The sequence below is a fragment of the Muscardinus avellanarius genome (genome assembly GCF_963383645.1).
Source record: "Muscardinus avellanarius genome assembly, chromosome: 3".
NCBI lineage: Eukaryota > Metazoa > Chordata > Mammalia > Rodentia > Gliridae > Muscardinus > Muscardinus avellanarius.
In genome coordinates, this window is record NC_137788.1 from 124675640 (window position 1) to 124701490 (window position 25851).

The 25851-nt window shown below is 44.6% G+C and overlaps 1 protein-coding gene across 1 annotated transcript; it reads left to right on the forward strand.

Moving 5' to 3' along the window:
- Positions 1 to 3070: 3070 nt before the first annotated feature.
- CCNB2 (cyclin B2) lies at positions 3071 to 24160 on the forward strand (the record flags this gene model as incomplete). The annotated part of the gene is made up of 9 exons (XM_080692831.1): positions 3071 to 3097; positions 5456 to 5584; positions 5687 to 5800; positions 13178 to 13348; positions 13445 to 13609; positions 16880 to 17110; positions 17384 to 17524; positions 22242 to 22352; positions 24050 to 24160. Exons 1-9 carry the CDS (start codon positions 3074 to 3076, stop codon positions 24158 to 24160), a joined length of 1197 nt encoding a protein of 398 aa, XP_080548957.1. The 5' UTR covers positions 3071 to 3073.
- Between the last annotated feature and the right edge of the window lie 1691 nt (positions 24161 to 25851).

Here is a 25851-nt window from a genome sequence, read left to right on the forward strand (position 1 = left end):
AGCACTCGGGAGGCGGAGACTGGAGGATCGAGGTTTGCAGGCAGCCTCAGCTACTTAGCAAAGCCTTTCTCAACTCATTGAGACCCTGTTTCAAAAAATAAGACTAATGCCTGACGTGGTGGCACATGCTTGTAATCCCAGCATTTGGGAGGTCAAGACAGGAGGACCACTGTGCACAGACAGCCTCAGCTACTTAGGCCCTTTGCAACTTAGTGTTACCCTGTTTAGAAATAAAGAATAAAAATAGGGCTGGGGGTATAGCTCAGAGGTAGAATTCCCCTGGGTTCCATTTCTAGTACTGCAAAAAGTAAAGACACAAAAAGTAAAAAGACTAAAAAATAGGACCAGGGGTGTAGCTCAGAGGTAGAATGTCCTTGGGTTCTATCCCCAGTATTGCAAAAATAATTAAAAAAAAAAATAAGGCTAGGGGTGTAGCTTGGAAGTCGATCCCTCTGGGTTCAATCCCCGGTACTGGGGGTGGGGAGGAGGCAAAAAAAGTTGTGGCTTTTTTTTTTTTTTTCTTTCTGTAATGGGGATGGAACCCAGGGGTATTCTGCCTTTGAGCTGCATCCCCAGCCTTAATTTTATTTATTTTGAAACAAGGTCTCACAAAGTTGCAAAACGCCTCCCTAAGTAGTTGAGGCTGTCCACGAACCTGTGGTCCTCCTGTCTCAGCCTCCCAAGTACTGGGATTACAAGCATAAACCACCACTCCTGGCTCAGTTATGGACATTTTCAATCTACCACAGTAAAGTAAGCCCTATGTGATTTGTTAGGATGTCTAACCCATACTGAATAATTTAGTTTTCCAAAAAGCTTCCCACAAGAGAACTGTATATAGGAAAGGATCTTCTCAAAGGCAACTGTCAGAGGAATCAGCAGTGAAGAAGAAATTTATGGGGTTTCCTTAGGATGATGCCACACACCTTTAGTCCCTGTTCTAGGGAGACTGAGACTAGAGGATTGCAGGTTGGAGGACAGCCTCCGTGACTTAGCAAGGCTGTTTCAAAATTTAAAAAATGGACTGGGAGTGTAGCTCGAAGGTAGAATGCCCCTGGGTTCAATGCCCATCCCTCCCCTTACACACACACACACTTTAAAAAGGCTGGAGGTTTAAGAGAATTCCCCTGGGTTCAACCCCCAGTACAAAAAAAAAAATTGATGTAAATAGGTATTTCTGACCTTTTGCCATATATTTGTATAATTTAAATTTTTCTCTACGATATTGTGATGCTTAGTTGTATGTGACAATTTGACCGAAGCATGGGCTGAGCAGACATTTGGTTAGATGTTCTGTTGTGTCTGAGTTTTCTATATGATATTAAAATCTGCACAAGGTACCGTTTATGACTTAGGGAGCTGAGACAAGAGGTTGGCTTGAGCCCAGAAGCTCAGCCCAGCCAGGGCAACATAATAAGATCCCTTCTCAAATAGATGAAAGCCCACTGCCCTCCCCTATGCGGATGAGCCTCAGCCAGTGAGTGAGGGCTTGAATGGACACAAGTTCCTGTCCTCACGTGGGGGAAAGTCTTCCTGCCTGTCTGCCTTGCAGCTGAGACACTGGCTTTTTTCCTGCCTTCAAACTCAAGAATGGAGATCTCATCAGATGCACTACTGCCAAGAGGGACTGCGGCAAGCGAAGGGATTTAATCGGATCTTTTCACCTTATTTAAAGGCTGAGCCTACTACATTGATAAAAGAAAAGTGTTAAAGAATGACAAAAAGTGATGGGGAAGCTTGCTCAAATATTCAACGGGGCCAGACATCAGGGCCTGGCACGTGCGCGCTGCCAGGGCTACACTGGGGCCTACCCCACCCCTCTCCGTGTCTTCATCACCCCCTTTTTACAGGGTGTTTTCTTTTTCTATTTTCTTTTTTTCTTTTGGCAGTACTGGGGGTGGAGCCCAGGGGCATTCTACCTCCAAGCGACGCCCCCAGCCCTATTTTTAATTCTTTATTTTGAAACGGTCTCATTTAGTTGCATAGGGCCTAAGTAGCTGAGGCTGGCTTTGAACCTACGCCATCCTCCTGTCTCAGCCTCCCAAATGCTGGGATTACAAGCGTGTGCCGCCACGCCTGGCTTTTTCCAGAGGTTTTATCCTTTTGCTCAAGGCTTTGTCACATCTCATTTTAAAAATGTAAACACAAGTCGGGCACGCTTGTAATCCCCACGCTTGGGAGGCTGAGACAGGAGAATCACACAGGTTCGAAGCCAGTCTCAGCTACTGAGTGAGGCTCTCGGCTACTCAGTGAGACCCTGTTTCCAAATATAGTATAAAATAGGTCTGGGAGTATAGCCCGGTGGTAGAAAGCCTCCGGGTTCCACCCCCAGTCCCACCAAAAAAAAAAAAAAAAAGTAAACACATCACTGTATCACTTCTTCGACGAATATTTATTGGCCCTGACTAGATACCAAGTAATAACCGGGCGCTGAGGAGACAGTGGGGCGTTCGTGTGAATCACGAATCGCGCAAATGACTGTATTCATGCCTCTTCTGGGCGTATTAGTTTCTTAGTCAATCCCACAGCTCTGCCACGTTGGAAGTGCGCTGCGGCCGCTGGCGACCCCGAGGCGCCCACCGCACCGCGCAGGCCAACCCGCTTACACTCCAGTCGCCATTTCCGGAAGAGGGTCAAACATGGCGCTCCTAGAGTGTCCCCAAGACCCCACCTCCGCCACCCAGGACAGACGCGCAGACGCGTGAGAAGCCTTTCCCAACTTCTCTCTGGTTTATCTCAGAGCCGGGCTTTTTGTTTGTTTACTTGTTTTTAAGCCAATACGCGGGGGTGGGGGAAGCCACCAAACTAAAGCCCAAAGGGTTGCTCTGACGACCAAAAGGCTTAAGAAGGTTCAGCCAATCAGCGTGCGGAGACGCCTCTGGATTAGCCAATGAGGAGAGCGCGCGGAGCGTAAAGCCGCCCAATGGGGCGCGAGCGGCGCGGTATTTGAATCCTGACCCGGGCCGGTCGCTGCGGGAGGGCTGAGTGCGGCCAACGGCGCCGCGGAGGCTGCAGCTGCCGCTCGCTCCGCTGCCCTCCCGGCTGGGCCGGCGCCCTCGTCTCCCCTGCCCTCATGGCGCTGCTCCGACGCCCGACGGTGAGTGCGCCCCGCCGCGCCCGGCCGGTCCTCCCGCCGCCGGGTTCCCGCGCTGCAGAGCTGGCGGCCGGCCGGGCGCTGCACCGGGAGCCGAGGCTCGGCCGGCGCGCCAGGCGGGGAGCCGCCCAGCTGCCCTCGGGCTCCCTCCCTGCTGCTCAGAACGCCTCGCGAACTGCGGCGATCTGTGGCGGGGATGGCGAGGAGGACAGGAAGAGATGCCGTAGGTGTTGTGCACGTTTGGTCAAGGCATGGCCACGGCTGATTTTCAGAGTTCCTACGTTTTGCTTTGCCTGAGTTTCCCATTTATTTCTGCACGCTGTCTTGCAGGCCAAGTCCGCCAGTGTGTGTGTTGGTCCCGTTAAAAAAATGAATTTCTTTACTCAAGGGTAGTAGAAAATGTGCATATATTTCAGACCGAGAGAAGAGAGTCCAAATTCAATTATTCTAGCAAAAGTCAACGTGTTATTGGCGTTTTGGGACTTTTCCTGTGGGCTTGATTTGTACTTGGGCTTACTTTTGCTTTGCTGAAAACTGGAGGGACCTGACACAGCTGAGTTCCATCCTTCCTAGTTAAAACTGCCAATTTCCCCTTCCAGATGAATTTAAATTTAGTCACACGATCAAGATTGAACCCATGAGCATTAAACTTTTAAATGTTTTAAAAATTGGCAGTCAAGGCTGGAAAAATTGAATAGTGTGACTTGAGATCTTCATCCTAAATACTAAATAAATATCAGTATTCATATTCCTCTTGTAGATCCAAGTCCAAGTAACATTTGTCTGATTTATCCTACTGAGTTATTTATTTTTGTGGTACTGTGGATCGGACCCAGGGGTCATTCTACACATAGCCCTTTTTATTTATTTATTTTTATTCTAATTTTTTTCCAGTACCAGGAATTGAACTCAAGGGCATCCTACCTCTGAGCTACATACACCCCTGACCCTTGTTTTAGTTTTTCATCTTGAAACAGGGTCTCACTAAGTTGCTGAGAGGCTCTACTTGCTGAGGCTGGCCATGAATCTAATTCTCCAAGTACTGGGGTTACAGGCGTGCTGCCAGTATGCCTGGCTCCATAAAGTTTAATGGTTGAATTCTTTCTATTCAGGAAAGGCTTCAGTGTTCCATGGTGTGCCTTTCTACCCTGGTAGAGCCATTCAAACTTCCTGTTGAGAATTTTCTTAGGACTAGGACCGCCTACTCTTAGGGATAGGAAAAGCTGTTTTTTCCCCCCTCAGGACATGTTTATCACTTCTATAATAAAAATATTATGGACCGAGCCTGGTAGCATATGCTTGTAATCCCAGTACTTAGAAGGCTGAAGACAGGAGCATCATAAGTTCGAGGACAACCTCAGCAACTTAGTGAGACCCTTAGCAACTTAGCAAGACTGTTTGAAAATAAAAATTAAAATAGGACTGGGGATGTACCTTGGAGTAGAAATGCCCCTGAGTTCATTCCCAGAGGCTTCCCTCCAAAATAAAATCATCTCTACAGGAACATTTCTTATTTCTAGAGTGGCATAACAAAAATGTGAGATTAGGGTTTAAACATTGGGTATTTATTTATTTACTTATTTTGTGTGGTACTGGGGATGGAACCCAGGGGCTATCTACCTCTGGGCTATACTGCCAGACCTATTTTCTATTTTATTTGGAAACAAGGTCTCAGTAAGTTGCTGAGAGCCTTACTAAGTGGCTGAGGCTGGATTTGAACCTGTGCGATCCTCCTGTCTCAGCCTCCCAAGCTCTGGGATTACAAGTGTGCGCCACCATGCCTAGCTAAACATGGGGGTTTTAAACTGCTAGAACTATTACTAACTATTGATGCTATGGCTTTTTAATTTTTTCATCTTAAATGTACTCCGTATCTCAATAAAGGAAGGCTTTATTGAGGGATCTCTAACAAGGGGCATGGGTGCTATATGAGAAATAATCTTTTATTTGTGTAGATTTGAAGTTCTCTTACAAAGCCGGGCGTGGTGGCGCACGCTTGTAATCCCAGCATTTGGGAGGCTGAGACCAGAGGATTACGGTTCGCGGACAGCCTCAGCTACTTAGTGAGGCCCTCTGCAACTCAGTGAGACCTGGTTTCAAAATAAAGAATAAAAAATAGGGCAGGGGGTGTAGCTCGGAGGTTGAATGCCCCTGGGTTCCATCCCCAGACCTGCAAAAAAAAAAAAAAAGTTCTCTTACAGATCCACTTGTATGCTCAGATTTCCTAAAATGTATCTTTCCCTTGTGCAAATAGATATCAGCATATTCACCTTCCCAAAAGCAATTCTGAATTGGAGTGTCTGACAGTAGCTAAGTATTTTGTCTCAGTGCTTCATTCGCTTTTTCATTTTGTTTCTTTAGGTGTCCAGTGATTTGGAGAATATTGACGCAGGAGTTAATTCTAAAGCTAAGAGTCATGTGACTATTAGGCGTGCTGTTTTAGAAGAAATTGGAAATAGGGTTCCGACCAGAGCTGCTCAAGTGGTCAAGGTAACAAACATGTGACCAAAGCTGATTCAGTAGAGCACTGACAGACATGGTGGCTGTCTTGCCCTATTTGTGTGTGTGTGTGTGTGTTTTTTTTCCTTGTAGAAAGCTCAGAACACCAAAGTGCCAGTTCAACCCACCAAAGCAACAAATGTCAACAAACAGCTGAAACCTACTGCTTCAGTGAAACCAGTGCAGATGGAAATGTTGGCTCCAAAGGTAGCAACTTACAAATTAATTTACAAGTTTACAAATGCACTTACTGGAGTAGGCTGGTTTTAGCTAGATGGCAAGGGGGCCTTTACTGCGTTGCAGTTTCTGGAGAACATTCTCAGCTTGAGTTCTGCTTTGAAGCAGCAGTGTAGGAAGTGAGTATGCCTTTTCCGTTTTCCACTTAATTTTATGTTATGACCTTGAATAATAAAATTAATTACCTTAATGCCCAAATCTAGAAATTTCAGAGTGAAATATGATGGGTTTGGTACTACGATTGCTGCCTGCAGTCTTAGTACTTGGGAGGCTGGGACAGAATTGCAGGTTTGAGGCCAGCCCCAGAAACTTAGCCAAGACCATGTTTCAAAATATAAAAGGGAGCTGGGCGTGGTGGCGCACACTTGTAATCCCTGAGGTTGGGAGGCTGAGACAGGAGGATCGCACAGGTTTGCAGCCAACCTCAGCTACTTAGTGAGCCTCTAAGAAACTTAGTGAGACCCTGTTTCCAAATAAAAATACAAAAAAATAAGGCTGGGAGTATAGCCCGGAGTAGAAAGCCTCTGGGTTCCACCCCCAGTACCACCAAAACAAAAAAACAAACAACAACAACAAAAATAAGGAGTAAAAAATAGGGCTGGTGGTGTAAGCTCAAAGGTAGAATGCCCTTGGTTTCCATCCCCAGTACTACCACCCCCAAAAAAATATATGTGTGTGTGTGTGGGGGGGGAGGTATAGTTCAGAGATAAAGTGTGCTTGGGTTCAATCCGCATTATTTTAAAAAAAAAGACTGCTCACAATTGGAAGCCTACAATGTAGATGCAGACTCATGTAAGAATAAGATAATACCACAATTCTGCGTAAGTTGTAGTCTCTGTGACCATTGGCTCCACTGGACTTAGATGCTAATTGACCATCTGTCTGCTCTCCCTCCCTCCTTTCACCACGTTCAAGTTCATGCATGCTCATCCATACATTGCTTTTACATTTTTTGAAATGACAGAGTAGATATATTTGAAGTATATCTATTGAACACTTACTGCACATATCTAGTTGTGTTAAAGCTGCTAGAGACCTCTGGCCTTCAAGCAACCTATCTAGAATGGACCTACGACACTGAAAATTAGTGACGCTAGAGCACTCTGGACATTATGACTGGACGCGGGTCAGGTGGCTGGTGGTGATGCAGGCCTGTAATCCCAGCACTGGGGGACTGAGGTAGGAAGATTCCAAGTTTGAGGCCAGCCTGAGCAACTTGGTGAGACTCTGTTTCAAAAGTAATAAAATAAAATAGACCTGGGGGTTTAACTCAAAGGTAGAATGCTCCAGTACTGCAAAAATAAAACATAATAAGGGCTAGAGCTGTAGTTTAGAGGTAGAATGCCCTTGGGTTCAATCCTCAGTACCAAAAAAAAAAAAAAAAGGACTGGCATAGACTAAGTACTGTCCTTTAGAAGGTGCCTAGTGGAGGGATGAAGTGGACAGATAATTTCTTCACTTAGTGTTGGTTTCCTCCTTTCCCCCAAAGACAGGTCTTGCTGTTGCCCAGGCTGGTCTCCAACCTGAGATCCTCCTGCCTCTGCCTCCTGTGTAGATGGGGTTACAGATGAGTGCCATTGCACCTGGCTCTTCATGTTGATTGTTCTTTCTTTCTTTCTTTCTTTCTTTCTTTCTTTCTTTCTTTCTTTCCTTCCTTCCTTCTGTTTTCTTTCTTTCTTTTTTTCTTTCTTTCTTTCTTCCTTCCTTCCTTTCTGTACTGGGGATGGAACCCAGGGGATTTCTACCTCGGGGCTACACTCTCAGACCTAATATACATACATACATACATACACACACACATATATATATATATATATATATATATATATATATATATATGTATGTATGTATGTATGTATATGTATATGTATATGTATATGTAGTGTGTGTGTGTGTGTGTGTGTGTGTATGCGTGCGCGTGCGTGTGTGTGGTACTGGGGTTCCTAGAAGCCCTTCTACCTCTGGGATACACCACTCCCACGGGCTACACTCCCAGACCTATTTCTTAACTTTTTTTTTATGTGGAAACAGGGTCTCTTAAGCCAGCGAGGCTGGCTCCAAACCAGCGCGATCCTCCTGTCTCTGCCTCCCAAGCGCAGGGATTACAAGCGTGCGCCACCACACCCGGCCCTATTTTATATTTTTATATTTTATTTGGAAACAGGGTCTCACTAAGTTGCTGAGAGCCTCACTAATTAGCTGAGGCTGGGTTCAAACTTGCGTGATCCTCGTGTTTCAGCCTCCCAAGTACTGGGATTACAACTGTGTGCCACCATGCCCGGCTCTTAGTGTTGATTTTTAAAAGTAGAAAGAGCTGGGCATGGTGGCGCACGCTTGTAATCCCAGCATTTGGGAGGCTGAGACAGGAGGATCGCGGTTCAAGGACAGCCTCAGCTACTACTTAGTGAAGCCCTTTGCAACTCAGTGAAACCCTGTTTCAAAATAAAGAATAAAAAATAGGGCAGGGGGTATAGCTCAGAGGTCGAATGCCCCTGGGTTCCATCCCCAGACCCGCAAAATAAATAAATAAATAAATAAATAAATAAATAAATAAATAAATAAGGTTAGAAAGAAGCTGATGGAAAAAGATACCTTTTGGGGGATCAGAGCTGTAATAAGAAGCAAGATACCAAAGTAAATAGGTCTGTCGCCGAGTCCTTAGTCAAGGAGTCTGCAGGTCTTGAGTCCGCAGGTTGTCTCAGGAGAGGGGAAGTTGCAGTTGGATTCAGAGTCCTTGGACTTGATCCTGTTAGGTAGAGAGGAAGGTGAACGGTTCTGAGGAGGAGAGAAGGGAGGAGAGCGTGAGGAGAGCATGGGAGGAACTCCAGATGTCTCAGCAAGAGATGACGAGGGGCGTGAACTTACCTATGCCCTGGCTTTGTGAGGCTCTAAGAAACAGCGTCAAATATGTTAGGATTTCAAGGGCGTTATCCATTATTGAGAAAGAATACCATGGGTGAATTGCTAGAAGACTGAGAACCTTAAGCACTTGCATATTAAAGAAAAGTCATGGAATAATTTAACAAAAGAAACAAAGGCAGAAGAGGGAGGTAGCTGTGGGAACATGTCCTGTTTGACTTCAGGTTTACAGAGGTAACGGGGACATCCACCTGGAAGTGTGGTTGGGAATGTGCCTGTGTCATTGGAAGGAGAGAGGTGCCAGCTTCTGCCTGGGGTCGTGGTTAGAAGCACATCACTCTATGAGACAAGACCAAAGGACTTCAAGCCAGAAACTAAAACTCTGAGCACATGCCCAAGATTGACCTTCCTCTGGGGCCGGCCAGAAGGGTTTCTAGAGGCTTCCTGAATTGCACATTCAAAGGCTGGCTTCCACGTCTTGGTTTCTTGGCCCCTGTGTGGTATTTTATGTGGTGACTGTTGGAAATTTGTTCCTCCCACATTTGTAGGAGAATTTGACAGTGTATTTCAGGTGGTTATTCTCTACACCCAGGAAGGCTGTTTATTTGCAATTTATCTAAAGAAAATAATCAGAGGGCTAGTTGAGGATTTTTAAATAATTCTGTAATGAATATCTCTTATTTGCTAGAGAATATTCTGTTAGGTCAGTTATATCCATTTAATGAAATACTATACAATCATAAATAACATGTTTTTCTTTGTGTGTGTGTGTGTATGGTGCTGGGCATGGCATCCAGGGGCCTTCTACCTCTGGGCTACACTCCCAGACCTAACTTATATTTTTTTAATTTGAGAACAGGGTCTCACTAAGTTGCTGAAAGCCTCACTAAGTAGCTGAGGCTGACTTCGAACCTGCGTGATCCTCCTGTCTCAGCCTCCCAAGTACTGGAATTAAAAGCATGCTCCACCATGCCCAGCGAATATCATGTTTTAGCATACCATTTGAAATGTCAAAATGCTTGAAATGTCAAGTGGGGAAATCAGATTATATAATGATAGACACGGTGCAAAATACAATTTGCAAAAGTGCATTTACAATTACTTGGTTGACATTTTGATTTAGTTGGAGAGAAATCCTTGTGTAATTTTATTACAACTGTGGAATTTTAGATGTTTAGTATAAATATCACGTGATGTAAAATTTGGAATATTGGCATTAGAACACTTTATCCATTAGAACAGCAATGGAAATTTTTTTTATTTTCATATAGTTGATGTAATTCTTTTTTTCTTTTCAATACTGGGGATTGAACCCAGAGGCATTCTACCTCTGAGCTATACCCCAGCCCTATTTTTTATTTTATTTTCAAACAGCGTCTCACTAAGTTGTGGAAGGCCTCGCTAAGTATAAGTAGTTGAGGCTGGCCATGAACCTGTGAGCCTCCTAGATGCTTCCCAGGTACTGGGATTACAAGCATATACCATCATGCCCAGCTTAATTGCTATAATTCTAAAAACAAGTTGTGCATTTATATGTAAGATATTGATAGGAGTTATTTTTAAGCATTATGTGGGGCTTAGAATTGTTTTTTATTTTCTGTAATGTTTTCAGACTCTCAACATAGATACATGTAACTGAATCAGGGAGGGGAAAGAAAGGAAAAGTAGGTGGGGGGGAAGCATGACTGGTAGAATTTGTGCAAAGTGTACTCGAGGCCCTGGGTTCAATCCTTAGCACTGCAAAAAAGAAGATAAGCCGGGCATGGTGGCACATGCTTGTAATCCCCGCGCTTGGGAGGCTGAGACAGGAGGATCACACAGGTTCAAAGCCAGCCTCAGCTACTTAGTGAGGCCCTCAGCAACTTAGTGAGACCCTGTTCTCAAATAAAGTGTAAAATAGGTCAGGGAGTATAGCCCAGAGGTAGAAAAGCCCCTGGGTTCCACTCCCAGTACCACCAAAACAAAAAAGAAAGAAAGAAGGAAGGAAGCCAGGTGTGGCAGCGCACACTTGTAATCTCAGCATTCGGGAGGCTGAGACTGGAGGATTGCGGTTTGTGGACAGCCTCAGCTACTTAGTGAGGCTCTCTGTAACTTAGTGAGACCCTGTTTCAAAATAAAGAATAAAAATTAGTACAGGGGGTGTAGCTCAGAGGTCAAATGCTCCTGGGTTCCATCCCCAGACCTGCAAAAAAAAAAAAAAAAAAAGGTAAAAAGAAAGAAGGAAAGAGTCATGAAAGAAGAAAGGGGAAATTGTTTCTTCCTGTGATCCTCAAAACTCCACCCTTTCGCCGGGCGTGGTGGCGCACGCTTGTAATCCCCGCGCTTGGGAGGCTGAGACAGGAGGATCGCACGGGTTCGAAGCCAGCCTCAGCTACTTAGTGAGGCTCTCAGCAACTTAGTGAGACCCTGTTTCCAAATAAAATATAAAAAAGGTCTGGGAGTATAGCCCGGAGGTAGAAAGCCTCTGGGTTCCACTCCTAGTACCACACACACAAAAAAAACTTCACCCTTTCTGAGTTCCCTTAATTCCATATCTCCTTGACTGACAAACTTTCTCTCTAGAAAGAAGATGTACTTCTTAATAGGGTGCAGATAAACATTTTATTTTGTTTGGTATTATGGATGGAACCTAGAGGCATTCTACCTCTGAGCTACACCTCCTGCCCGATTTTATTTTTATTTTGAAACAGGATCTCTCTAGGTTGATGGGGTGAGTCCTTAAACCTGTGTCCTCCTGACTCCGCCTCCCAAGTCCTGAGGGTACAGGCTTGTGCCACCACACCCGGCTGAGATGTAAACATTTTACTAAGACATCAGCAATGCACACGATAACCTCTGACTCTCACAGCGGGCTTCTGGTGCTGACAGCCTTGCAGGGGAAGGTTTGCTAATGCTTGGCCTTGAGAAAGCTAACCTTAGACTGAAGCTACGTGTGTCCAGTGTGCCCATTAAAGCGCAGAACAACTCCAGTCACTGTTGCTCCTTCTGTGCTTTCACTTTTTCTTGGGTAAAACTTAAGCTTCATGGCACAGTTACTGCTTGCTTTGCCTGGTCGGCCTTCTCATTCCTCACATGATGTCCTCCCACATTCTCGACTGAGCTTGCTGTCCCCAGGACCGCCTTGCTTTTCTTTCTTCCTCTGACACTCTGCTTGCTTCCCTTCCACCTCGCTATCTTCCTTAAAGTCTTACCCTTCCCAGTACCCTGCAGAGCTCTTCTCATTCACTCTAGGCCCTCAAGGTTTGCAAGGTCTTGAAAAAAAGGACAGGCCTATTTGCCCCCGTGTTCACCTGGCTCTCTTCAGTTTGAGACCTTTGGTTTAAGCGGAAGGGAGTGTTTTTGTTTTTGTTTCTCTGAACTGGGGATTGAATGCAGGGGCGTTCTACCTCTGAGCTACACCCCCAGCCCTTTATTTTAAAACAGGGTCTCACTGTGTTGCAAGGGCCTCACTAAGTAGTTAAGGCTGCTTGTGAACTTGTGATCCTCCTGTGTCGGCCTCCCAAATGCTGGGATTTCAAGTGTGCGCCACCACGCCTGGATAAAGGGCATGTTTTGAACTGATTCTCTGTTGTGTACTCCTCTAAGACTGGAAATCATCATCATTGAGCTTAAATGTAAATTCAAATTATTTTATTATACAGGTTCCTTTTTTATATTAATACATATTCTTTGATAGCCTAGAAATCTTGTTAGATTTTATTTTGAGAAGTACATCTCATCTTTTAAAGTAATGGCTTATTTATACTTCATTACTGAATACTCATTTTAACTTTATACATTTTTAATTTGTGTGATTTTTATAAATAGTCATCCAGTCAGCATAAGAAAGTAAAATACAGTGCCATATACTTGATCAGTCTTTGCTTCCTACTATTTTATTCATAGACTGGAATGTGCTTTTCTGCGTTTTAGTTGCCAATTTCTCAATTTAGAATAAGTTTGAAGAAACAAAACCATTATGCTTGCAGAAGAGGACACTGCCAAAGTAAAAGGTCACATCTAGTCATCTCTGAACCCTGGGACAGGGGGTCGAGTTTCTTTCATTTATTGAGATCATACTATATATATAAGGGTTAATGCAGGTGTGTGAAGTGCTTTAGTGGACAAAGGTAACTAATTAATAAATATGAACATATAGAGTTTTATTTTCTATCAGAAGTAGAAAAGCAGAGTGTGGTGGCACATGCCTATAATCCCAGTACTGGGGAGGCGGAAACAGGAGGGTTGCAGGTTCAAGGACAGCCTCAGCAAGTGGTAAAGCTCTCATCAACCTAGTGAGACCTTGTTTCCAAATAAAAATTTAAAAAATAGGCTGGGGATATAGCTTGGAGGTAGAATCCTCCTGGGTTCAATCCCCAGTGCCACAAAAAAAGTAGACAGAAAATAATATACATAATGTAGAAGAAAACTCTATGGTACATTATTAAGTTGCAGGTTCTATAAGAACAAAAATGACAGTAATACATGCTCTTTAATTTTTTGGTGTAGGGTCCTTCTCCCATACCTGAGGATGTTGCCATGAAGGAAGAGAACCTCTGCCAAGCTTTCTCTGATGCTTTACTCTGCAAAATAGAGGATATTGATAATGAAGACTGGGAGAACCCACAGCTCTGCAGTGACTACGTGAAGGATATCTACCAGTATCTAAGGCAGCTCGAGGTGAGTGCACTTTGTTTGCGTTGTATAAGCAGTATGGAATTTACCGCATAGAAGGAAGTGAGATCAACTTTTTAAACTTGTAAATTCCACCAACAGGTTTTGCAATCCATAAACCCACATTTCTTAGATGGAAGAGATATAAATGGACGCATGCGTGCTATCCTGGTGGACTGGCTGGTTCAGGTCCACTCCAAGTTCAGGCTTCTGCAGGAAACTCTGTATATGTGCATTGCTGTCATGGATCGGTTTTTACAGGTTAGTGTACCTCAGGGACGTGGAGTGCCCATGAGTCACTGAACGTTGCCTCTGTGCTTCTGGGATAGAAAGCTAACCTTGGTTTCTTCTGAAGAAAAACCAAAAGCTAATTTATGAGATGGCAGAGAACTTCAGGTGCTACAAAGGGAAGTATTCCAAGCTTGTCAAACCTTTGGTGATACTGACCAAATGGGCAATTCTGTTAGTTCAGTTTGCTTAAAAGAACTCAGGAAGATACATGTCAAGTGTCCCTCATCCAAAGTGCCTCTTCCTTGAGTGTTCCGGTTTTTATGGAGTTTTTGTGTTGATTTTTTTAAAATTTAGGAATACTGTACATGCATACTGAAATATCTTGGAGATGGGACCCAGGTCTACCAAAGTCATTTATTTCATGTATACCTTACATATATAGCCTTTGATTGTTTTTATTTTTTTATTTATTTATTTTTGCAGGTCTAGGGATGGAACCCAGAGGCATTCGACCTCCAAGCTACACCCCCTGCCCTATTTTTTATTTTTTATTTTGAAACAGTCTCACTGAGTTGCAGAGGGCCTCATTAAGTAGCTGAGGCTGTCTGTGAACCGCGATCCTCCGGTCTCAGCCTCCTGAATGCTGGGATGACAAACATGCGCCACCACGCCCGGTTAGCCTTTGATTTTATACAATATATTTAGTGTGTATTTTGACTACAACTTGCCGTAGGAGGTCAGGTGTGGAGTTTTCTACTTATGATGCCATGGCATGGATTTGGGAGCGTTTCAGTTTCAGATATTTGGATTATGGATGCTTCATAACTTCAGTCATTCATCAGAAGGGAATATGGCTTTGGATGGTGTAGAAGCCAGCTGGAAGCCTGTGGCACCGTGGATGCTGGTTTGCCAGGCCTACTTGGACCATTTCCAAAGTTTGACGCTCTTCAGTGTCAAGTTTCCTCATCTGAAAATGAGAAGTTTGTCTAGAGGATCTCAAAGTTTCTAGCTGGCTGTGATATTGAATCACCACAGATGGAGGAGGCAGTTTTTCTTTTTTTTTTTTTTCTTTTTTTTTTTTTTTTTTATGGTAGTACTTGGAATCTAGCCCCTGGGGAATTCTATCTCAGAGTTATACCCCAGCCAGAATTTATTTTTATTTTGAAACAAGGTATCACTAGGTTAGTGAGACTCTCACTACTTTCTGAGGCTGTCCTAGAACCTGAGATATTCTTGTCTCAGCCTCCCAAGTACTAGGATTACAGGTGTGCCCCACCACACTGGGCTTTTTTTTTTTTTTTTTTTTTAAGAGCAGCAGGAATAGCCAGGCCTTTTGTCACAGACCTGTAATTCCAGTATGTGGGAGGCTAAGACAGGAGAATCACAGGTTCAAGGACAGCTTCAGTAACTTAGCAAGACTCTTAGTAACCTACCAAAACCCTGTTTCAAAACAAAAAGTAAGAACTGGGCGTAGTGGTGCATGCTTGTAATTCCAGCGCTTGGGAAGATGAGACAGGAGGATGGTGGTTCAAGGTTAGCCTCAGCTACTTAGTAAAGCCCTCTCCAACTCAGTGAAGACCCTGTTTTTAAATAAAGAATGAAAAATAGGGCTGGGGGTATGGCTCAGCAGTAGAATGCCCCTGGGTTCCATCCCCAGTACTATAAAAAAAAAAAAAAATTTGGGCATGGTGGCTCATGCCTGTAATCCCAGTACTTGGGAGGCTGAGAAAGGAAAATCACAGGTTTGAGACCAGCCTTAGCAACCTAGTGATATCCTGTTTCAAAGTAAAAAATAGGCCAGGGTTATAGGTCAGAGGTAGATTTCCCCTGCATCAATCCCTGATACAAACAAAACAAAAATAATAGAAAGGGCTAAGGGTATAGCTCAGAAGTGGAATGTGCCTAGGTTTAATCCCAAGGCTGTAAAAAAATAAAAAATATAAAAAAGCAGGGATATGTTTGTGGAGTAGAAAGAAAATGTAGAGCAAAAGTAAAGAGGGAAAAAAGTTGAATTTGGGAGGCTGAGATAGGAGGATCGCGGTTCTCGGACAGCCTCAACTACTTAGTGAGGCTCTCTGCAACTCAGTGAGACCCTGTTTCAAATAAAGAATAAAAAAAAAATAGTGCTGGAGATGTAGCTCAGAGGTAGAATGCCCCTGGGTTCCATCACCAGTTCTGCAATAAATAAATAAATAAATACATAAATACATAAATAAGATTGAGAAACAAAAGTGATCTTCAGTACACTTACTGTTAATGCACAGGACTGAACAGTCAGAAGAGATGACAGAGAGCACCTGCCACTGTGTATCTAGCAGCCCTGCAGATAAGGGTTTATTTACTTGTTTAGTTAGAGTTACTAAACAGTAGTCTACCTATAAGGTTTTGTTTATTTAAAGTCAACATTCATGATCCAAGTTTCGTTCAAGTACCAATCTTCCCAAACATTTATAATTATGTTTATGATGCCCTAAGATACTGCAAAATCCCAAGTAACCAATGAGAACTGTGGTTCTCATTATCAAATCCTCACTGAGCAGGAAAGCACAGTAATATTTTAGGTCTTTAGTAATGAGAGACAAAGTAAGAAAACGCAAAGTCCCAGTTTAAAGCAAGAAGAGGAGGAGGAGGAAGAACAAGAAAGGGAATTTCTGGAAACACACACTAGTGTGTTTTTCCCTATGAAAGTATTGCTGCAAGGTATTTTAAGATGAATAGTGGGTGTGTTTGGTGAGGATTAGGGAAGTCTTTGAGCCATCCAGTAAATTCATCCGCTTAGCACAGGGCCAAGGCTGCCACCGACCACTGGTGCTGCAAGCATGGTAAGGGGCTTGGTCATCAGCCTTGGTCTTCACTCCCGAGCAACTGAGTGGTCCTGAATGAGTATCTGAATCTCTTCTCCAGTCATCAATTTGTAACTATAATTGAGGATAATGTACTTCCAGAGCTAGGAGTGATGGCATATACCTGTAATCCCAGTACTTGGGAGGCTGAGACAGGAGGATTACAGGTTCAAAACTAGCTTCAGCAATGTAGTATGACTCTCAGCAACCTAGCGAAGACCTTGAGTCAAAATAAAATGTAAAATAGGGCTAGAGATGTAGCTCAGAGGTAGAATGTCCCTGGGTTCAATCCCTAGTACCCCCCCCCCACACACACACACAAATAAAGTACTTCCTAGGATTTGTAGTGGGCCATGAGAATTGGGAAGTTCTTCTGGACTTGGTTCCCTCCCCTCTTCCACCCAGAGCCCTAATTCCCTTGTTAGATGAGATTTTTGACACACTTGTTTTCAATTAGGTTCAGCCAGTCTCCCGGAAGAAACTTCAACTGGTTGGAATTACAGCTCTGCTCTTGGCTTCCAAGTATGAGGAGATGTTTTCTCCGAATATCGAAGACTTCGTTTACATTACAGACAATGCTTACACCAGTTCCCAAATCCGAGAAATGGAAACACTGATTTTAAAAGAACTGAAGTTTGAGTTGGGCAGACCCTTGCCTCTACACTTCTTACGGCGAGCATCAAAGGCTGGGGAGGTGAGTACCTCAACCCTGTGGAGGATGATCTTTGTTTTCTGTCTCATCCGGAAACGTCGGTGTAATTAAAGGAAGCGGATGGACATGTAGGAAGCTTCCTCACTGGTTCCTAAGAGAGGAGTCTTCAGGCTCTGGTGTGTAACTAACGTGTTAAGGATGGAGCGGTTCCTGAGCTGGGTACACATTAAGTGGGGTGAGTTCCTAGGCTGCATCCTGAATCCTGCAAGAGTTTAATAACAGCTGTGATTCCTCCTGTTCTGCCTGTTTTCATAGGTGGATGTTGAACAGCACACTCTAGCCAAATATTTGATGGAGCTAACTCTCATTGACTACGACATGGTGCATTATCATCCTTCTAAGGTAGCAGCGGCCGCTTCCTGCTTGTCTCAGAAGGTTCTAGGCCAAGGAAAATGGGTGAGTGGTGGATTTAAGAAGAAATTAGGAAGCCACTTGTGATGGCACATGCCTATAATCCCAGGACCTGAGGGGCTAAGACAGGAAGATCACAGATTCAAGGCTAGCCTTAGCAACTTAGACCCTCTTTTAAAGTAAAAAATAAAAAGGACTTTGGTATAGCTCAGAAGTAGAATACCACTGGGTTCAATCCTCAGTACTAAGCAAAAGAAAAAAAGAAAAAGAACAAATTAGTTTCTATTTTAGTCCCTGGTGATATAAACAACCTTAGCATTTTCTCAACGCTGCTATTGGGGGCAGTTGTTAAAAGTTCAAAGGCCTAAAAGAAGGCTGCTGGAGTGGTAAACGTGAGGAAGGTCACTAGAAACTGTTCCGTGTGATTTCTTGGGTGTTGTAATTGACGTGAACAAGTTGTCAAGGCCAAGGTTCAGCCCGTTCAGCCAGTGGATTCCGATGGGTAGCCAAGGATTCCAGCTCCCTGGGCCTTGTCTCACACCAAGAAAGGATGACAGAGAAACCAAAGGAACCGAACACTGCAGGGCAAGTTGAGGGATACTCTGTTGTGGAGAAGCCGATTCCAGACTGCTGCTCAGCACTTTGATAGTGGGCAGAACAAAGCCTCATCAGAAGCCAGGTGCAGTGGCACACGCTCTTAATCCTCGTACAGAGGAGGCCAAAACAGGCAGGTTGCAGGCTTGAGACCAGTCTCAGTGGCTAAGGGGGACCTCCAGCAACTGAGCAGCACCCAATTTCAAAATAAAAGATAAAATAGGGCTGGGATGTAGTTCACCAAAAATAGGTAATTAAACCTCATCTGTGCCCAGGAGGTGATGAGGCACTGTCTCATAACAGTCTCCCAGGTTAGGGGAGTGGGAGGAGCTTGGGGCCGGGCCTCCCTCTGAGCCCGCCCCTGTTCCTGCAAGGGCAGGCCAGCTGTGGCGCAGGCCTGGCCTTGGAGGTTTATCTGGCTGCCTGCAAGGTTGCCAAGGCATCCTGGTGGGGCCCGTCCCCGACACAATTATGTGTAAGAATGTCTGTGTGCCTGTGACTTTATGTACTTGCTAATTCTTGAAAAATATAGGAGCAAGAAACTAGAAACTAAGGGGAAAAGATCCTATGGGATTCTGTGGGAACAATGTAGAAGATGGAGAGTGGGGGGACTTTTATATAGTGTTACCTTTTATTGGTGGTGATACTAGAGGTTGATCCCAAGGGCATTCTACCTCCCAAGATATACCCTCAGTCCTTTTTTTTATTTAATTTTTTTATTTTTCAAAAGGCTCTCATTAAGTTTCCTTGAGTTTCTCATTAAGGTCCTGTTAAGCTGCTGAGACTGGTCTTTAAACTGTGATCCTCCTGTCTCAGCCTCGCAAGTACTGGAATTACAGGTATGGGCCACCATACCTGGCTAACTTTTTTGACTTTTGAACAACATAAATGTTTTATGCAGGTTTTGAAATGGTATCAAGAGGAAAAAAACAATGCAACTATTACGTTGATTGCATAACACAGAGGAAAGAATTAAGTCAAATAACAGATACATCATTCTGACTGTGTGTTCTTAAAAGAACAAAGTTAGACAAAACAAAGGGCCAGATGGCTGTGGTAGCGCATGACTATAATCCCAGCGCTTGGGAGGCTGAGACAGGAGGATGAGATTCATGCACAGCCACAACTCCTAAGGCCCTCCACGAATAAAAGCCGGGCGTGGTGGCACACGCTTGTAATCCCAGTACTTGGGAGGCTGAGACAGGAGGATCGCACAGGTTCGAAGCCAGCCTCAGCTACTTAGTGAGGCTCTCAGCAACTTAGTGAGACCCTTTTTCCAAATAAAGTATAAAAAATAGGTCTGGGAGTGTAGCTCGGAAGTAGAAAGCCTCTGGGTTCCACCCCCAGTACCACCAAAAAAAAAAAAGAATAAGAAATCAGACTGGGGGTGTAGCTTGGAGGTTGAATGCTCCTGGGTTTCATTCCTAGCAACACACACACACACACACACACACACACACGAGTAATGAGGATTGGGGGTGTAGCTCTGTGCGAGAGCACTTGCCTAGCATACACAAGGCTGGGTTCAGTCTCTAGTACACATACCCGTGAAAAGTACATGATTCCACAATGACACGTAAAGTAAAATAAAACGAAAGTATTTATTTATTTATTTATTTATTTATTTATTGTGTGGTGCTGGCGATTGAACTGGACATCACAAATGTTAGGAAGGCACTCTACCATGAGCTATATATTCCCACCTCTTCCCTTTTCTTTCCTTTCTGATGAAAATAGTAACTAGAGTACAAAGAACAATAACGCTAGAAATCCACTATATGCATTTTGTTTGTTTTGAGACAAGGTCTCACTAAGTTTCCCAGGCTGGCTTCAAACTTGCAATCCTCTTGCTTCAGCCTTTCAAGTAGCTGTAATCATAGGCATATGACATTTTGCCCAGCAATTTTATTTTGTTTTTAAAGAGATAGGATTTCCCCAGAGCTACAATAAATCAACCCAAAAAATCAGGGAGAGACAGGCAGGCATGGTGGCACATGCCTGTAATCCCAGTACTTGGGAGGCTGAGGCAGGAGAATCACAGGTTCGAGGACAGCCTCAGCAAGTACTGAGACTATAATTAACCTAGTGAAACTGTTTCCAAAAAAGAAATGAAATTGGGCTGAGGTTATAGCTTGAAGGTACAATGCCTCTAAATTCAATCCCATGTACCACCAAAAAACAAAACACAAAGCAAAACAAATGGGGAGAGAGACACAGACAAACACAGGATCTCACTTTGTCTCAAACTCCTAGGCTGAAGCCATTCTCCTTCCTCGGCCTCCTGAGGATCTGGAGCTCTAGGTCCATGCCCTGCCCTGGCACCCAGCTTAAACCTCCAGTGTAATAATTAATTCAAGCAAAGGCCATCAATGGATGCAACAATGAGCAGATTCGCCCGGTCTCAAAATGTTATTCCATAGATACTTCTAATGTTGAAAAAAGAAAATGAAACTTCCTAGTTGAGAAGTCTCGTTATCACCTGGCCCTAGTGATTACATGTGGCATTGTGGGGTGGGCCATTTGACTTGCCAGACTTCTGGTGCAGAGAGAGGCCTGTATTATCACCTAGTCAGTGTTCGTGCTCAGAAGGCTTGACGTGGCTGGGCATGGTGGTAATCATAGAACGGGGAGGATGAGACGGGAAGCTCGCAGATTTAAGGCCAGCCACAGCAGTTTAGCAACACCCTCGGCAACCTGTTTAAAACAGGAGAACTCTGTTTTAAAACAAAAAAGACTGAGGCAGGGGTAATTCAAAGGTCAAATACCTCTGGGTATACCAGTAGCTCATTTTAGCCAAATTGCTTTTAAATGTACTTCCTTGGACTCTAAACATATTAACCTGTGGGAACTTTAGTTTCCTTGGATTTTTTTTTTTTTTTAATATGCCAGCAGTTGGCTGGGCATGGTGGCGCATGCTTGTAATCCCAGCATTTGGGAGGCTGAGACAGGATCACGGTTTGTGGACAGCCTCAGCTACTTAGTGAGGCCCTCTGCAACTCAATGAGACCTTGTTTCAAAAAAGAATAAAAGATATGGCTAAGGGTTTAGCTTGGAGGTAGAATGCCCCTGGGTTCCAAACCCAGTACTGCAAAAAAAAAAGAAAAAAATATATACTAGCAGTTGTGCACCATATCAGTATCACTCTTGCTTGGTTTTTTTCTCTCTCTCTCTTTTTTTTTTCCTGTGTGATCCTCCTGTCACAGCCTCCCAAGCACTGGGATTACAAGCGTGCGCCACCACGCCCGGCTTCTCTCAAACTTTTTTAGGTTTAGGTTGGGATTTATTTTGCCAGTTATACTGTGTATATGAAAGGAATCATTTAGCAGTTAGAATTGTATCACTGGATGATAAGTTGATACGCCTTCGTACATGATAGCTTTACCAGTCCACAGCTGACCTTTGGCTGAGTCTCCTCCTGTGGGCGGCTAGGCCGGGAGGCGCCACGTGCCGGCTCCTCCGAGCGCTCTCTGTTCTCTAGGGCTTCGCTCCCCGTGGCCACCAAGAGAATTTCCTTGTTCCCTGCCTGGCAGTGCACATGTCTAGCATCTGGAGCACAGAGCATTTGTCGCTGTGTGGGCTTTGATGGAGGGATAGTTGAGATGTGCTCAGCACTCTAAAGTGGCACATTTCTGATGGTTTTGTTTTTCACTGTTTAATTTTTCCCGATCAATGTGGGGTTAGAAGTAAGCTTGAAAGCCCTGTTCTTGGAAGCGCCCTACATTCTTGTGCAGCCTCTTTTTTTGTTGTTTTGGTGGTACTGGGGGTAGAACCCAGAGGCTTCCTCTGGGCTACACTCCCAAACCTATTTTATACTTTATTTGGAAACAGGGTCTCACTAAGTAGCTGAGGCTGGCTTCGAACCTGTGCGATCCTCCTGTCTCAGCCTCCCAAGGGCGGGGATTACAAGTGTGCGCCACCACGCCCGGCATTGTGCAGCCTCTTTAAACAGAAGTAACTCGGGGGCCCTTGGCGTTTGTGCTTAGGAGCCCCTTCGCTCTGCTGGTACCACGAAAGTGGTTAGGCTGCGACTGAATTTTCAGAATACGAAGATTTTTCTTTCCCAGCCTGCCCATAGGCGATGTCCCCACGTGTAAGGCGTGCTTTCCTGAAGAGGGAGCGGCCTTGTCTGCCCCTCGTCAGAGCTCCTTCTCTTTGCCTGGTGTTTCAGAACTTGAAGCAGCAGTATTACACAGGCTACACAGAGGACGAGGTTTTGGAAGTCATGCAGCACATGGCCAAAAACGTGGTGAAAGTGAATGAAAGCTTAACTAAATTCATCGTAAGTACTGTTTCCTACGTTCCTGAAAGTGTTTGATCACGCTTTGTGTGTGTGCGTTTACATTTTCATGTCAATGTGTTGCTGGCATCTGGGAGAATCTCATTTGAGCACAGATTCTTTAGATTTTTCTGGTACAGCAGGGGATAGCGCTCACTGATAAAGCCTGGCAGCAGCTTTCTTTGCAATGGGTGGCCAGGCGGGCCTTGTCTAGCTGGACTCCCGCGGCGCCTGCTGCGGCTCCATGCTGGCCAGCTTCTTGGCTGGGCGCGCAGCAGGCAGGAAGGCCGGTTGGCGTGTGATGAGGAAGAGCGGGGTCCTTCCACGATGGCCGTGGGAGCCCGTGGGGCAGGCGACAGCATGCTGAAGCCTTCACGCATGCTGAAGGAGGAGGGCAAGAGCCCCTGAGGGCCTTCCTGGGCACGGTGTCCCGCAGAACCCCCAGGGAGCCTGCGGGCTGTCCTGTGCCTGTGCCACACCAGACATGAGTGCTCAGCACGGGTCTGGTGACCAGAGCAAGGCGTTGGCACCACAGAAAGCCTCCAGTGCCCTCATAACTTGATTTGCTTTTTGACGTGTAATTTCAGAGTAACTGAGCATGCGTTTACAGTGTATGTTTTCAGTCCTGAAGGTATTGTCTAGATTTTCCGAGCACTAGTTGCCACTCTTTTTTTTTTTTTTTTTTTTTTGTGGTACTGGGGGTGGAACCCAGGGGTCTTCTACCTCCGTCCGAGTTACACTCCCAGACTTTTTTTGTTTTGGTGGTACTAGGGGTGAAACCCAGAGGCTTTCTACCTCTGGGCTATACTCCCAGACATACATATATATATATATATATATATATATTTTTTTTTTTTTTTTTTTTTTTTTTTTAATTTGGAAACAGGGTCTCACTAAGTTGCTGAGAGCCTCACTAAGTAGCTGAGGCTGGCTTCGAACCCGTGTGATCCTCCTGTCTCAGCCTCCCAAGCACTGGGATTACAAGCGTGTGCCACCACGCCCGGCTGACCTATTTTTTATACTTTTATTTGGAAACAGAGTCTCTTAAGGCAGCATGGCTGGCTTCGAACCTGCGTGATCCTCCTGTCTCAGCCTCCCAAGTGCGGAGATTACAACCTTGCGCCACTACGCGAGGCTTTGCTACTCACTTGTGCTTGCCAGTCTCACTGCCAGTCCTGATGACTCCCATCTCCATCCTTATGGTAGCGCATGGGAGAGCGCCTGCTCTTTGGACCTTGAAATCCTTTTTCCCTCAGTAACCCGCGTGACCAGCTTTCTTTTGCTGATAGGGATAAAGGGAAGTGTTTGGGTACAGTAAGTTTTGAGTCAGAGCTCTGGCTGGTTCGGTCATCGGTAGTCATCATGGAGACTGCGGCTCCGGCCCTTCCGTCCTTGTGAATTAGACTAGGAAAGAGGTGCTGGGCAAGGTGGCGCACGCTTGTAATCCCACCACTTGGGAGGCTGAGACAGGAGGATCACACGGGTTCGAAGCCAGCCTCAGCTACTTAGTGAGGCTCTCAGCAACTTAGTGAGACCGTTTCCAAATAAGTTATAAAATAGGTCTGGGAGTATAGCCCGGAGGTAGAGTGTCCCTGGGCTCTACTCCCAGTACCACAAAAAAAAAAAAAAAAAAAAAAAATTGAGAGAGAGAACTATAAGGTGGGGGTCCTGACGTGCTTAATCACCTGTGATTTGTGCAGGCCATCAAGAATAAGTATGCCAGCAGCAAGCTCCTGAAGATCAGCACAATCCCTCAGCTGAACTCAAAAACCATCAAAGACCTTGCCTCCCCTCTGATGGGAAGGCCCTAGACTGCCACCGCCCATCTGTAATAACTCTTACTTTTTGTACATAGTCCCTCTGGTCTGTTTCATGAAACCTTTTCTCAGACTAATTTTCTAAATGTATATTGAGACAAAATAAAGCTGGTGATTTTTCTTTAACTGTTCTCTGAGTGTTTATTTATTTATTGTTTTGTTTTTGTTTTTGTTTTTGCAGGTTTGGGGAAGGAACCCAGGGGCATTGGACCTCTGAGCTACACCCCCTGCCCTATTTTTTAATCTTTATTTTGAAACCGGGTCTCACTGAGTTGCAGAGGGCTCACTAAGTAGCTGAGGCTGTCCATGAACAGCGATCCTAGGGTCTCAGCCGCCCGAATGCTGGGATTACAAGCGTGCGCCACCACGCCCGGCTTATGAGTATTTATTTGTATGTGCTTTGTTTTTGTTTTGTTTTGTTCTTTTGCAGTACTGGGGATTAAATCCAAGGGCTTCCAGCCCTTTTTACACACTCTCAGCCCTTTTTACTTTTTGTTTTGAAACAAGGTTTTACTAGGCTGCTAAGAGTCTTGCTAAGTTGCTGAGGCTGTCCTTGAACCTACGATCCTCCTGTGTCAGCCTCCCAAGTAATGTATAGTGAAGAAATCAGTGGAAGCTTGCTTTGACTAATTTCATTTTGAGCTATTATAAATATTATTTACATACAGCATGTAAATTGCTACCTTCATAGCTTTGGGAAACACCTTCCTACCATTTTCTCAAATGGAAAGAATGGGACTTGGCTTCAGTAAACCATTTAGTAAACCATTCTTAAACTTCCTGCACTATGAATCTATTGATTCATTATGAAAAATTTGAACGGAGAGATAACATGACAGTCTCCTTCCTAGAAGGAACCAAGTAACCTCAGTTACTCTCCAGTCCATACACAGAAGCAGCTGGCCCACTCTGGCCGTGGCCACAATGTAGTGCTCTTCATGGGCATCTCTCGAATGGTGGTGAGCCCAGAATGAGCAGTCCCGAGCGGCCAGAGTTGAGGTGCACTGGTCCTGAAGTTGAAATTTGGAATTTTTTCCTATGGTATTGCTTTAGCTACACATGGGTTAAATGTGGGTTTTTTAATTGGGGGTTGATGGGTATTTAATCACATCTTTTTTTCTTTTGCAGTGCTGGGGGTGGAAGCCAGGGCCTTGTGCATGCTAGGCAAAACTCTCTACCCACTGAGCTATACTGCAGCCCCTTTAACATTGTTTTTAAAAGGAAATGCATCTTTAGTCTCCACTAACAAAAACAAGTAAACATAGTCTCTTACAGTAAATTCTTATTCAATGAAATGTTAATTGGTATTTTGAGAGAAAATAATTGGTCAAAAAAAAAATTCTGGAAACATTGCAAATCTTTGGGAGACTCATAATGGCTTTGAGCTTTGCAGTAAGCTTAGTTAACTCAGCACTTCCTCAACTTACCGTGTGCTGGATCTCAAGTGTAGGTCTCAGCACCTGTGCGTGCTGAGTACCGCTGGCCTGGGAGCTGGCTCCGATCGGGCTGCTGTTCCCCTTCCCTGAGCAGGCCCGGCTGCCTGACATTTTGGGCATTTAGCAGCATGGAGTATGTGTCTATGTGTTGAGATCCTACTACAAGGTTTTGTGAACAGCCCTTGTTAAGTTAGTCAAGCTTGTTCCCATGATAGCTTAGGTCGGCTTCGGCGAACGGTGAAGAAGTGA